This window comes from Muntiacus reevesi, chromosome 1 (genome assembly GCF_963930625.1).
Source record: "Muntiacus reevesi chromosome 1, mMunRee1.1, whole genome shotgun sequence".
Lineage (NCBI taxonomy): Eukaryota > Metazoa > Chordata > Mammalia > Artiodactyla > Cervidae > Muntiacus > Muntiacus reevesi.
The window spans coordinates 181,152,718-181,168,092 of record NC_089249.1 but is presented as its reverse complement, the minus strand read 5'-3'; the positions used below and the strand labels follow the sequence as shown (position 1 = coordinate 181,168,092).

General features: G+C 51.2%; 1 protein-coding gene across 1 annotated transcript in view; it reads right to left on the bottom strand.

The window, feature by feature from the left end:
* ADAMTS2 (ADAM metallopeptidase with thrombospondin type 1 motif 2) overlaps positions 1–15,375 on the bottom strand; it is a 254,371-nt gene that overhangs the window by 12,441 nt on the left and 226,555 nt on the right. The window contains exons 14-19 of the mRNA XM_065917308.1: positions 12,970–13,093; positions 11,655–11,735; positions 9,844–10,010; positions 5,722–5,881; positions 3,800–3,932; positions 2,689–2,896 (exon numbers count right to left, since the gene is read on the bottom strand). Of these exons, the coding sequence (XP_065773380.1) occupies positions 2,689–2,896; positions 3,800–3,932; positions 5,722–5,881; positions 9,844–10,010; positions 11,655–11,735; positions 12,970–13,093 (873 nt within the window). The remainder of the gene's footprint in view (positions 1–2,688; positions 2,897–3,799; positions 3,933–5,721; positions 5,882–9,843; positions 10,011–11,654; positions 11,736–12,969; positions 13,094–15,375) is intronic.

The window sequence follows — 15,375 nt, the reverse complement described above, 5'->3', positions numbered from 1 at the left end:
TCTGCCTGTGTGCGGGTGTTGGCAGAGGGCCTTCCCCCTTCCAGACACAGACCTCTGCACCACCAGCACCCGCACCGCCCCCTCCAGCCTCTGGCCCAGGAAAGCTCTGCCCGAGGGCAGGAGGTGTGGCAGAGGACGCTCCCTTCCTGTGGACACAGACTTCTGCACCACCAGCACCTGCACCGCCCCCTCCAGCCTCTGGCCCAGGAAAGCTCTGCCCGAGGGCAGGAGGTGTGGCAGAGGACACTCCCTCCCTGTGGACACAGACCTCTGCACCACCAGCACCTGCACCGCCCCCTCCAGCCTCTGGCCCAGGAAAGCTCTGCCCGAGGGCAGGAGGTGTGGCAGAGGACGCTCCCTCCCTGTGGACACAGAGCTCTGTACCACCAGCACCCACACTGCCCCCTCCAGTCTCTGGCCCCCTTGGCGTCACCGCACTGGGAGGGGCCAGAAGAGGCTGTCATGCCCAGACTCCTGGCTCTGCTCACAGCTCAGCCCAGCCGAGCCAAAGGATGATTCTCAAGTCCTTACCTCATGTGTGAGAAAGGCCTGACTCAGCAGACTGGGTTGCTTCAACCTACCCAGTTCCAAGAAAAGCCTATTTTCAGGACTGGCCTGATCAACTCCTGGGAACCAAGTTCATGGAACGGTCTGTCTGGTAAGAGCATACCTGTGTGCCTGAGGTCCTGAATCTGGCTGCACCAAAGTGTTTGGTTGGTTTACACCAAGAATATGATTTGTGGTGAGCATCTGCTTTCCTTCTGGGGTCCGGGGCTTCAGCAATGGATGTCAGTCATGCAGGCGCCCTGTGCTTCCACGCATGATCCCCAGTGAAAACCGTGGACCCTGGATGCTTGTGCCTGGTCTCCTCCAGACTCCACCCAAGTGCTTTTTCCCTTTGCTGATGCTACTCTGTACATGAACCATGAACTCCCAGAGCTAAAGTTGGATTTAGAAAAGGCAGAGGAACCAGAGATCAAATTGCCAACATCTGTTGGATCATAGAAAAATAAAGAGAGTTCCAGAAAAACATCTACTACTGTTTCATCGGTATATATAAAAGCGGTATATACTAAAGTCTTTGACTATGTGGATCACAACAATCTGTGGAAAATTCTTAAAGAGATGGGAATACCAGGCCATCGCACCTGCCTCCTGAGGAACCTGTATGCAGGTCAAGAAGCAACAGTTAGAACCAGACATGGAACAAGAGACTGGTTCCTAACTGGGAAAGGAGTATGTCAAGGCTGTATATTGTCACTCTGCTTATTTAATTTATATGCAGAGTACATCATGTGAAATGCCAGGCTAGACAAAGCAAAAGCTGAACCAGATTGTCAGGAGAAACATCAATAACCTCAGATATGCAGATGACACCACCCTAATGGCAGAAAGCAAAGATGAACTCAAGAGCCTCTTGATGAAGTGAAAGAAGACAGTGAAAAAGCTGGCTTAAAATTCAACATTCAAAAAATGAAGATCATGGCATCTGGTCCCACCACTTCTTGGCAAATAGATAAGGAAACAATGGAAACAGTGACAGACTTTACTTTCTTGGACTCCAAAATCACTGCAGATGGTGACTGCAACCATGAAATGAAAAGATGCTTGCTCCTTGGAAGAAAAGCTATAACCAACCTAGACATTGTATTAAAAAGAAGAGATATAACTTTGCTGACAAAGATCCTTCTAGTTAAAGCTAAGGCTTTTCCGGTAGTCATGTACAGATGTGAGAGTTGGATTATAAAGAAAGCTGAGTGCCAAAGAATTGATGCTTTTGAACTGTGTTGCTGGAGAAGACTCTTGAAACTCCCTTGGACTTCAAGGAGGTCGAACCAGGCAATCCTAAAGGAAATCAACCCTGAATATTCATTAGAAGGACTGATACTGAAGCTCCAATACTTTGGCCACCTGAGGCAAAGAGCCTACTCATTAGAAAAGACCCTGATGCTCGGAAAGATTGAAGGCAGGCGGAGAAGGGGACAATAGAGGACAAGATGGTTGGATGGCGTCACTGACTCAATGGACATGAGTTTGAGCAAGCTCCAGGAGCTGGTGATGGACAAGGAAGCCTGGCGTGCTGTGGTCTGTGGGGTTGCAAAGAGTTGGACACAACTAAGCAACTGAACAAAAACAAAACTTTCATTGTAGTAAAGCATAACCATGACTATAGCAACTTCCGTGGGGATCTTTGAGATGAAAGCTGGTCTTGGCAACCCCTGACCCACCAGGCATGTGAGCTGGATGTCAGTGCTCACATCAGCTCAGCCTTGCCCCTAAAACTCTCCTCCAGCCCCTGAGACTATCCTCACTAATTTTTTCAGCCAGATCTAAGCCCTCCTTTGCTCATGTCTCCTCTTGCAAGTCTGGTTGGCCTTTTAGCCACACTTCTGCCCCCAGAGACAAAAGCCCAGCCCTCCTTTTGTATCTTGGAGCTCAGGCTGCCCCTAGTCTTCTGGAGGTCCAGTCACCCATAGCACATGGGAGCCTCTGCCCTGCAGAGTAAAGATACACATTCCTCTGACTTTCACACAGAACACTAGCCAGGGAAGCATGGGTGCCCTGAGACCTACAGGATGTGGCCTAGGGCAAGAACAGCATCCAGGCCAAGGTGGATCACCCTGGCCCCTTCAGTCCCACCCAAGCCTGGTTTCGGGGCTGAGGACATGGAGCCGGGGAGCTGCTCACCTGGGACCAGGACCCGGCGCGCCACCGGCCAGGGCACAGCTCGCGGTTGCAGGCCCGGCGGCCCTCGGGTCGTGCGTCATTGCAGTGCTTGGTGTGCACGGAGCGCGTGGTGTTGTTGTGCAGGGGCTGGACACAGCGCACGGAGCGAGCCTGCATGCCTGTCCGCCCACAGCTCCGACTGCACGGCTCCCACTCGCCCGTGACCCACCTGCCAGGGCACACAGCACATGGTCAGCCCCCGGAGAAACCCCAGTGGACGGGGGCAAGACAGCCTGTTCCTCCAGGCGCATCTTCCCTGCGTCCGGAAGGTGCCCTGAGGCCAGCTGTACCCCTGCCTGAGGTCCTGCAGACCACGAACCCCAAGCGTGCCCACTGCTGGGAGACCCTGGTTTGGGGGAGCCTTTGTCCTTTCTTAGCCTCCTGACTCTGACCTCACCAACCTTTCTGGGCAGCAGCATGGATGCCCTTAGCATCTGTCCTCAAAGGGCACCCACCTGCCGATTTACCCACCATCTTCCCTGCTTGGGGCCCTGCAAAAGGAACCTGGGCCCAGAAATGCAGCCCCATCAAGTTCCAGGTCTGGAGGGTCAAGGCTGCAGCCCCTGGGATGAGCTGTGAGGGAAACATCTACCACAGGGCCAGAAGCAAGCCCGACACCCTCGGAGCCTGTTTCCCCATCTGAGCATTAGAATTTATTGTCATTTCTAGCATCCCAGGTGGATCTAATGGTTAAGAACCTGCCTGCCAGTGCAGGAGATGCAGGTTCAATCCCTGGGTTGGGAAGATGCCCTGGAGAAGGAAACGGCAACGCACTCCAGTGTTCTTGCCTGGAAAATTCCACGGACAGAGGAGCCTGGTGGGCTACAGTCCATGGGGTCACAAAGATGCACATTACTGTTTCCTTCTAGCAAGTCTGAAGGAGGAGGCCACTGCACAGGCTGAAACACCTTAGACTCCATAGAACATGTTGAGTGAGAAAGACTGAAATGTCTCAGGGCCTGTGGGGCCCAGAGCCACCCAGAAACCAGGTCCTGCGCCACCCCCCACAGGAGCCCCAGGACGCTTCCCCCCTCCTCTAGCGGGGCTGGGGGCCAGACAGCCCCGCACTCACACGGGCTGGGAGCACTCCTGTGGGTTGCAGGTCCGGCGGATGGCTTTGGGCTTTGAGACGGAGTCGCAGAAGCCTCGGTGCACCATCTTGTGGTCCAGCCTCCGGCGGCAGCCATACTTGGTGAATTGGGACCCTGAAGATGAGAGCTTGAGGGGGCTCAATGGGACAGTATGGGCCCTCCAGCAGGTGTGGAGGAGCGGCTCCTCAGGCCACTTCAGCCCTGTTCTGCCTGTCCTGCTAATGGGGCAAGGGTGGGGCAGGTTTGGACAAGTCCAGCCTGGTGCCCGCCCAGCACCCCAGGCCAAGTGAGGGTGCCAGGCCAGGGAGAGCAGCCTCCTGTGGCTTCCTGGGGCAGGAGGGAAGGTTCTAGTCCCTCTCCCAGCATTTAGTCATTTACTATACCTTGGATTAACATGCACTGAGAACCTCACTAAACATGGAACACAGCCTGCAAGGCTCCTTCAGCCAGTCTAGTGTAGCAGTTCTCAGCTGGTGGAGATTTTGTCCCTGGGGACATCTGGCAATGTCTGGGACACTTAGTTGTCACAACTGGAAAGGAGATGCCACCAGCATTGAACAGGGAGAGGCTGGGGATGCCACTCAGCATTCTACAATCATGGGACAATCCCCATAACAGACAACTATAGAGCCCAAAATGTCAACTGGGCTAAGTCTCAAAATCTCAGTCTAGTGCGTTAGACATGAGAGAATATGACAGGGCAGCCTGATCTAGACTGGGCGTCTGGGGGTGCCCCAGGAAATACAGGATACCAGTGCTCTGGTTTCATGGAAAGCAGTGGAGGAGGCTCCCCAGGGAGGAGATGGCCTGTGCAAAGGCCCTGAGGCAGCAGCACGGCATGTCCAGAAAAGCAGCTAAGGCCAGCACGGACAGGGCCAAGTGAGCAAGGGTTGCAGTGCCAGTGGCAGAGGGAGATGTCAGAGAGTTGCTTGGACCTTGGAGGCCATGAGGAGAATTTTGTTTTTTATCAAGAGCAGAAGGATCTGCTGGTAACTATGACACCAGGAAAGGGTATGGTCTAATCTGCCCCTTTAATAGGTTAAAGTGGGGGACAGTCGGGTAGTGAGGATGCCGCCAGGACTGGGGAGATGGTAAGAGCAGATGAGTCCAAGAGAAATGCGGGAGAGAGGCTCAACAGGACGCGCTGATAAAATCAGGGCTGGGCAGCTCCGGGGACGGCTGGGGTGCCACCCACTCAGGCAGCAGCTCTGGGAGAACTCCCTGTCTCGTCTTGGTATGGGGCCCTGCGTGGTCCTGCATCTGAAGGTGGTCTGTCCTGCCCACCTGCTCCTGCAGACTGAGTGTCTTCTCCTGCTTCTCATCTCCTCCAGCCCCCAAGGAGCTGGGAATACACTGGACAGATCAGAGCTTCCTATCTGTTATGTCGCACCCAAGTTTGAGGTCCAAGGCAGGTGGGACCTCCCTGCACCCAGCCCTGCCCCAGAAAGGAAAGGCCTTTTGAATGAACTTAAGAGGGACCTGCAGAGGAGGCCTCTCCACTGGTCTCCAGCTTGGCCCAAGTCTTTCCTGTGACCTGCCTCACGATGTCACAGTGATCTATCCAAGGCTGTCATAGTGACCTCCTGTCAGGCCAGACCTCCTTCCCATGATGATGCAGGTGGGTGCTGGTGTCGTGCAAGCCCACACATGCCCCCTTGCTGCCTTTGGCCAGCGGCCCTGAGCACCTCCCTTCCTGTTCACCCTCTGCCACCTCCCTGGTGGGGCTAGGCCCTTGTTACCTGGGCAAAGGTCACTGACTTGGGTCTAGTGTTCTCACAGCTGGCACAACCCTCACTCCAGGCAGTCAGCAGAGACCACGGGCTGAAGGAAGCTCCTCACCCAGGAGACCCTTCCTGCTCAACCCCACCTCCTCTGGGGCCCCAGCTCTGAGAAGGCCCCTCACCTCCACCGCAGGGCTTGGAGCAGGGAGACCACTTCTTCAGGGCCCACTCATAGCCCACAGAGTCGTCCTCCAGGACGTTGTTGTCGTCCACATTGAGCGAGTCCTCATGGATCATGTACTTGTAGGTCAGCGAGATGCGGGCGTCCCCCTCCGGGATGACCTGCCCCGGAGACAGGGGTGAATATGCCTGGCCCCCTCCTCCCTCCCCCAGAGACCCGGTTAGGAAGGTCAGCCCGAGGAACATGCCTGGCAAGCCTCATTATTCCCGATAGTCAGGTTCTAGAGGGTCCCAGCAAACACGGAACCTATCAGTACTGAACCAGTGCTCACAGGGGAACACGGGGTCTGGCCATGACATTTTCATCAACAGCCCATTCATAAGCATATTCTATGTGTATTTCTGTTTAGACACCTTAATCAGTACACACTGTTGATTCTTTAATACTGAACTCACAGCCAGCACCCAGGTACTTGTGCCTGGACAAAGCTCAGTAACACATGCATTCTTGTCTCTCCACGGGGCAAACCCACAGCCTCCCACACAGAGGGGCAGCAGACACTTCACAACCACAACTGGGGACATTTTAAACAGTGAGATTATTCTCTGAAAGCATAAAAATGCAAAGAACATGGCAGTAAACAGAGTGTGAAAAGACGCTTGTTTACAGCAGGAGCTGAAATAAGAAGCAGAACCATGCCTGGCTCGGCTCTGCTGGGAGCACAGGCAGGCCTCGCTCTATGGCGCTTCAGTTTACCGTGCTTCACAGACGTTATGTCTTAACAACTCAAAGGTTGATGGCCAACCCACGTGCGGCAACTCTATTGGTGCCATTTGTCAACAGCATTTGGTCACTCTGTGTCTGTCTGGGTCACGTTTTGGTAATCCCCACAATCTTTCAAATTTTTTCATTATTGCTGGACAAGTTAATGGAAGTAGTTAAGGCTTCAAAAGCTACTGACTAAACAGAGACCCTGAAAGGAGTTACATGCCAAGCTGCTGAGAATCAGAAACAGTAAGTGATCTTAGGAGCCAGCAGATAAGGGAGGGGGTAAGTCACAAGAAAGGGAGTCAGTCACGAAGCTTCCTGGGCCTTGGGAATCTGCCCACTCCCAGGGATCTGCTGACATTCTGAGACTTACGAATAGACATACAAGGCTTTAACATAATAGCCAGAACTGCATCTCCGCACAGAAGGTACTCACGGCTGGAAATAAAAGCAGGACTGCTTTGAACAGAGTTCTGAAGTCTCAATAGTGGGAGAAGGGATGCGGGGATGAGGGGGACAGACTCCCCAGAACCTCTCAACTGGGGGTCCAGACTGCTGTTCCAGGGGCTGCCAGTATCGCCTGAACATGGATGTATACATTTGTTTCTTGCTGTCCCATGTACTGGGAACTCCAGATTAGACCTGGATGGTTCCCAATTTAGTGAGATATAGCATATATATACATATATATATACACATATTATATTATTATATTATATGGATTAATAATATGTTATTATAATATATAAGAATATTATATTACATATTATATTATTAGAAATTATATTATATGTTATAATATATTATTTTAATATACTATATATTAGAATATATTATATAATATATATTATATAATTATATACTATATATTAATTAAATAAATATCATAATATTTAGTATATAGTAATATATATAATTATATATAATATATATTATGCAATTATATATGGAATATATAATTATATTTTTAATATATTTTCTATATTTTTACATATTTATAAAAATATATATTTATATATTTATAAAATTTTTATAAACATATATTTATAAAATTTATATATTTATAAAATATTTTATATTTATATATTTTATATGAGATATATTATGTAGAATATAGAATATATAGAATATAATATATATTATATATAATTTTATATATTAATACTATAATCAATTAAATTTAATAAATAATAATATTAATAATTATTTTAATTTATAGTATTGTTAAATTAATATAAATTAATATAAATATAAATGTATTATATAAATATAAATTTATATATTTATAAAATTTATATATTTATAAAATGTTATATATAATTATATATTCTATATAGAATATATAATTAATATATTATATATTTTATATATATTTACATATTTATAAAATATTTTATATTTATATATTTTATATATATTATATACTATATAGTATATAATATATAATGATATATATTAATATATAATATTATATATATAATAATTATGATTGTTATATTATAAATATAAATGTATAATTATATATTGTATATAGTATATATAAATTATATAATATATATTATATAATTTATGTATTGTTATATTTATATAATATATAATTATATATACTTGTGATTATATATTATGTTATATATAACATGATGTACATATATTATATAATATATATTATAATGTATAATATATATTATATTAGATATTTAATATATTATATATTTTTTTATATAATACATATATATTTCCTGTGGCAACATATGTATACTAACTTCTTGCTATATCACTTGTCCTCGTACATAACTCACTACTAATGTAATAAACTTCCTTATTTCTTGCTTACTAAGTGTGCTGTGTGTTTGCTGCTCAGTCGTGTCCGACTCCTTGTGCCCCCATGGACTGTGGCCCACCAGGCTCCTCTGTCTGTGGGATTCTCTGGCAAGAATACTAGAGTGGGCTGCCATGCCCTCCTGCAGGTGATCTTCCCAACCCAGGAATCGAACCCAGGTCTCCTGCATTGCGTGTGGATTCTTTACCGTCTGAATCACCAGGGAAGCCCAAGAATCTGGAGTGGGTAGCCTATCCCTTCTCCAGGGGATCTTCCAGACCCAGGAATCACACTGGGGTCTCCTGCATTGCAGGCAGATTCTTTATAGTCTGAACCACCAGGGAAGCCTAGGGTGGTTATTTTGCCAGTGAATCCTCTCAACCTGAAACCAAAAGTAAGTCTCAGCAGGACATAACTCTTTCAGCAGAACAATTATTATCACTTTTATTATGGTGATCTCTGACCAAGTGGTCTTTGATGTTACTATTGTAGCTGACTTTTTGCTTTTTATTTTTAATTGAGGTATGTGCATTGTGTTTTAGACCTAAGGCTATCACACATTTCACAGACTACAGGACAGTGTAACATAACTCATATGCACTGGGAAACAAACACATTCGCATGACTTGCATCACTGACATTCACTTTACTGTGGTGGCCTGGAACCAAACCTACCTATTTCTCCCGAGGTACGCCTGTACCAGTTTTTGAGATTAGAAATGCTTTCGGCAGGTGAATTTACCAACACAGGAACAGTAGGTTCTGAGGCCTGGCTGTATGTGCACTGACAGAGGCAGCGCACCAGAGGCACTTCTGGGGATGAACGGGCACGCGGGCGAGGTGAGCAGAGTGCAGTGCTCGTGAGCACCCCACCCCTCGCTGCACACCCTCTTGCGGGGCGCTGGCCCCACCACAGTGTGCTCACCTTGACACCTGAGCCTTATCTGCAGTGTTTTAATTTTTTTTTTACTCATAAAATATATTGCATATGCAATTGAAATTAATTTTTCAAAAGTGAATTAGGAAATCAAACCCCCTCTGTGTGCCCATCACCAGGAGCAGCCTGTGATCCTGGACTCAGGGGACCCGGGGTCCAGTCCTGCTCAGAGACAAAGTCTTAGTGTGACCCGGGTCGAGCAGTTCAATTTCCTGGAGCCCCATCGGTCACCCCCAGGGAGTTTCAGGGTTTGAACGCAGTAGCAGACAAGAATAAGCATGATGAGAGGCGGCCGTGAATGTCGCCCAGAGTTGTTTGTGGAGGGGAAGCCTAAATGCTTACAGGGGATTTTGTCTCTAGTCACCCAGGGACACAGGGCCCAAAGCCAGGCCGGTGGGTCCATGTGTGCGCCTCACTCTGACACAGAGATGGAGATCCTCAGCTCAAAGGTCAGGCCGGAGGGGTCGTGCAGAACCTGGCCCGAAGGATGCAGGGAAGCGCAGGGCTCCCAGGCACCGCCCCACCCCTTCCCCAGCAGCCATGTGCCCCACCTGCCTCACGCTGCAAGAGGCGGCGGGCCTGGCCCCTCTCTGACTCACCAGCACAGTGATGGTGCCGTGGAGGGGGCCCATGGTCTGCAGCGTCTCCCGGCCGTCCTCATTCCGGTACTCCCACTCCACACCCATGGCAATGAAGGTCTTGGAGTTGGGATCCACGTCATTCTCTTCATTTAAGATGAACTTGCCTGTCTCCAGGTTTTTGACGGCTGAATGATAAAAGACAGAATGACGGAAGCCAGCCATGATCACCCGGGGAGGTCAGCAGGGTTCACTAGCTTGAACAGGTTGGGGGAGTTGTGGGGAGCAGAGCCCCTAGTCTTCCAAGTGCCCTCCTCCAGGGGCCCATCAGTCCTGCTGACAGCCCAAGCCGCCTTGGGAGCCTGCCTTGTCCTTCGTCTCTGCACTGGACCTGGGTTTCCCTCCAACCCGCCCTTCTGCTGGGTCCAGGGCTCTTTCCTGGATCTGCCTCTCAGGCCCTGGAGGAGAGGTTCCATGGTAGGGACTTAGCAACCACCAGGGCCACGTCCCTGCAGTCTACTTGGCGCACTCGGGGGGCTCTCAGAGCCACTGCCCTTCCTGTTCCAGCTCCCTGGGAGAGGGGTGCCTGCTGGACACCAGGGCTTCCTGCCCTGGGGTGAGCATACGTCCCATACATCCGCCCATCCTGTTGATAACTATGGCTCAGCTTGGTGCCCCACCAGTTCCCTACATCCCAAAGAGGCCTGACCTGACTCGGGGACCACCCAGGCCACTATACATCCACAAAGAATGTCTAGGAGATGAGAATCCGCTGGTCAAAGCCTCACACTTGCCAGAGTGTGGAAAGCAGCTACTGGGGGGCTGCTGGAAGATTTTAGCAGGGAGGCCACAGACTGGACACAAAAATCACGGGATAACAGTGAGGAAAACGTTCCCTGCACAAGTTTCCTAGACTCCCTTGGGAGCTGTGGTAAGTGCCAGGAGGTGCCCAGCTGGTCACTAACCCTCCCTCCTCCTTTGCAGGGATGGCCCTGGGCAGGAAACAATGTTTAGGTAGAAGTGTCTTTTTTTTAAGGGGTTGACTTTTATATTTGCCTTCTACTTAAAACAAGTAGTACTGGCTGTCCATTTTGGGATAGCAACATAAAAGTCTCTTAAAATAAGGAAGAAAGAAACACTTGTATTTTAAAAAGAGCCATGTTTGCTCACATCAGCGGGGGTGCTAGATGCCTGCAGCCAGGGAACCCCTGACCCAGTGTGGCCTCCAGGGCACTGGGATGAAGATGGGGCCCAACCTAGAAAGGACTTGTGTGGGGTCCCCTCACTGACCCCCAGCATCACTTCCTACTTCAGCCCTGCAACTTGTGGGGGGAGTGGATGAGGGAACCCCTGTGAGGAGCACAGTGCCACAGCGGCTGCCATGTGAGAAGGGGCACCCCAAGCTGTTAGAACATGCAAATTCTCAAGAGATGCCTGGAATCTCTATTCCAAAAGGATCACTTGAATTTAAAATGAAACTAAATGAAAATATGCAAATGCACCATGGGAGCCCATCTACCGGCTGGCCTCGGCATCCACTGCTTGTGGACCTGGCTGCTTTCCAGTGGGCAGGGGGCTTCCCCTTCGACCTTGAGGTGGGAGGGGTGCATGCCTTAGACACACGTCCCTCCAAAACTGCTATGAGGGGAGCCCTCTGATCCAAACCCCTGGGCTCTCCATTGGGAAAGTTCTAAAGGAGAGATCCACCCATCAGCTGGACCAAGCCAAGGACAGAGGAGACAGGGGTGCAGCCCATGCCTCCCAGTCAGGCCCCTGACCCCCAGAAGAGTCAGGCTGTGGAGACACTGCATTGTCTGGGCTCCAGCACTCACCCAGGTGATGGCTGGTGGTGTCTGCTTCCTGGATTAGCAGATGTCTGGCTCCTGCCGGGATCTCAAACATCTTGATGTAACCTTGGTTGAGATGCAGGGAGACAAAGTCAAATGAGAAGAAGAGGCTGTCAAAGGCGGACAATGGGAGGAGGGCCTTGCCCTCGATGGTGCTTCAGAGGCCCAGTGTTTGATGGGGTCTGCCCACTGAGAGAGGGGCCCACGGGAAAGCTAGCGTATCCCAGACAGCAACAGCCCTCCGGCTCATTTTCAAATCCAGGCGCTTCTTCAACCTCTTCCATTGAAAGCTCGGTGCGTGTCCTCATGAGTAGCCCCGGAGTCATGCCCCACATGGAGCTAAGATGCCACAACCAGGAGAGAGGCCTTCAGCAAACTGCTCGGTCTCCCTGGACCTCAGCAGCTTAATCCCTGCTCACGTGGGATGTGCAGAGGGCCAGCTGGCAGCAGCCCAGCACCAGCTCCGAGTGGAGTCTGGCAGGTTTGCTCCAGGCCCTTCTTCCAAAAGAGCTGAACCAAAGTGCCCGCGTGCATGCATGGGCGCTCAGTCACTCAGTCGTGTCCAACTCTGTGTGACCCCATGGACTATACAGCCCACCAGGCTCCTCTGTCCCTGGGGCTTCTCCAGGCCAGAACACTGGAGTGGGTTGCCAGGCCCTTCTCCAGGGGATCTTCCTGACCCAGGGATGGAACACTCATCTCCTGCATCTTCTGCATTGGCAGGTAGCTTCTTTACCAGTGAGGACCTGGGAAGCCCACCAGGGTGGCTTCTCCCCATTCCAGTCAGGGGCAGAGCAGTCAGCTATCGCAGGCCCACCCAGAGCCCCGAAGCCAGGTGGAGGGACCACTCTGGAAGGAAGTTCATCCAGAGGGCTGTTTTCCCAGAGTGCATCTTGGCCAAGGACCCCAAGTTCCCCAGCCCCAAATTCCCTGTGGCCCTGTTGGGACAGGCCTACGTTCCCCTGGGCCACAGGCTGCACTGGCTAGCTCATCAAAGGTCCCGTTCACAGGCGACTGGGGGCGGCAGTGGTGGGGCAGAGAGCAAGGGAGGCCAGTGGTGGCCAGAAAGCCTTGGAGAGCTGGGGAGGGAGCCATCAGACAAAGACATTTAAGGCTCACCTTGTGCACCCCACACCCTGGCATTCTCCCTGTCCCCACCCAGCCTGGGGCCTGACACAGTGACCCCTAAGATCGCCTCTCCACCTCACCCTCCCAGACTTAGCGCCCCTCTTCTGGGGGTCAGGCGCTATAGACACGCAGGCCAGGGCCTCCGGGCAGGGGGAGGGAGGGGTACACTCACCAAGCTTCTTGGGTGAGCGCGTGAATGTGCCCTTGACCACCTTGCAGTGGGAGTTGTCCCCTCCGCACACACCACACTTGTCCTCCTGCTTGCTGGAGCCGATCACCCCGTCACAGCCCACCTTCTGCAGAGGGGTGGGGGAAATGCAGTGCCCGCTGAGACCCTGCTCCCCACTGGGCCCTGGCGCCTGCTCCCTCTGCAGCCCACGTATGGGCAGTCCCTGACGCAGAGAAAGGAAAGCGGGCTTTGGAGCAAGAAAGACCCTGTGTGCCCACTGCAGGGAGAGCGTAAGTTGGCCCAGACGGCGTGTGCAGGCACTCTCACCCCACATTTTGTAAATGATGACTATGTAACAGTTGAGCGCATTTGTCGCCCTGCGCATGCGCATCACGAGGTGCTTACTTGACCGCGAGTTACTTGCGCTATTAGGGATATGTGAGCTCCACCTAAAAAGCGGTGGCGTTACTGCTGCCTCACGGCTGTATCCCTTGGGTCAGCCACGAGAGGAGAGAATGCGCCATGAATACTGCTACAGTGGCTGCATCAGCCAGGAGAGAATACTGTTATGGCTGCTGCGTCAGCCAGGAGAGATTAAGTGTGTCTGCAGTTCCAGCCGCTCCTCGAGTCTCCTTCCAGCCTCTTAGCTCGCACCTTGCCTACCCTGGTTTCAGCGAACAGTGCAGACAGTGTGACAGCAAGACAAATGGCGTCACGAGTGGCATCGGCAAGACACCCAGCCAAGGACCCACCTTCTCCCCGCTCACTCATCCACTCCTGTGGACACAGTGACCTGCAGAGGGCTCCGCACAGCCTAGTGTGAAAGCTGCTCAGTCGTGTCCGACTCTTTGCGACCCCATGGACTACACAGTCCATGGGCTTCTCTAAGGCCAGAATACTGGAGTGGGTAGCCTTTCCCTTCTCCAGGGGATCTTCCCAACCCAGGGATTGAACCCATGTCTCCCGCATTGCAGGTGGATTCTTTACCAGCTGAGCTACCAGGGCTTAGTTCCGAGGCTGCCCTGGCACAGCACACTGGTGTCCTCATGAACATAAATCAGACATGGCCTCTGCCCTTCTCCCAGGGGTCCACGCAGCGGCCCTCCAGAGCTCCCACCCGAAGCTTAGGCCTGCAGGTCCCTCCCTCACATTGCTCCTAGGAATGGTGTCCTCTTTAGTCTGTCTTGGGGTGTGTGGGCAGGACACAAGAGCTGCTGGGAATACTTCTGCCTTCATTCTCTCAATGAATCCTCTCAACACTGTCCGCTCTAGTATTAAAAGTGGTTCCACACAGAGCAGGGATGTTTCCTTGCCCGAGGCCACCTGGTGGAGGCAGTAACAAATCCCAGTCCTTTTACTCGCTGTAGCCCTGCTGACAGTACACCACTCCCAGGGCCGCAGAGCTCTGCGGGGAGCAGGCCCGGGGTCTGAGCACACTACCTGAGGCCACGTTCACACCCAAGACCGCACTCAGCAGGGAAGACAGCCTCTACTGGCTGCTCTGCTCCCTGCCTGCTCTAGAGTACACGGTAGCAGGTTTCCCTCTTTGCCCTGGCTGTCAGGAAGCCCAGAACCAGTTCACCCCTCAAGACCCTCCTATCACCACCTCTTGTGAGACTGCTTCCTTCTCCAAAGACCCTGAGGGCTGGGTCTCTAGACTATAAAGGGGCTACCGAGCCAGTTTCTGGCAATGCAGTCTTAGAGAATTTTTCAAACTGGCCAGTCCCAAGCTGTTTATTCTGTCTGCCTCCCTTTTCCCACTATGGAAACCCCAGTAAAAACTTCGACCCAGACGCTCCCTGCTCCTTCTGCCTCCTCACTGGACCTGGTGCGCAGCGCAGCATGCTCTTCCCTCAGGAAATGAAAGCAATAAGCTCTTCCTTAGTGACAATTGACTGCCCTGTGTCATCATTCAGCCACCTCCCTTAATTAAAATCCCACGAGTACCGAGGAGACATCGCTGTCTTTGTTTTCAAGTATTAATACTCGGTTGGGTGTTTGGAGTATGAGCAGACTGCGTGGCTTGCCCTCCCTGCTGGTTACAATCCTACTGAAACACGAGTGAAGAGAATCCCTGAGCTCTCCCCCCACATACCACACCCCGCTTCTCTGTTCTTCCAGCCTCTTCCACCTCCTCCAGGGGACCTGCCGCACACTCTCTGCCAGAGATATCCTGAGGATGCTCATTTCTCGGGAAGGTGAGACGAGAGTCAGCCTCTTTGACACTACAGTCTGTCACATTTATACAAGCTACAGAGGCTCCCTGCTATTTCTAGAAAAGGGGGCAGGTCTGGGAACCAACATTTGCTGAGAGCCTGCCTTGATCTAGGTGCGGTTTCAGTACTTTGCATGCTTAACCTCAGCGCATCTTCCCGAAGCCCCAGAAAGCCGAGGCCCTGAGACGTCACT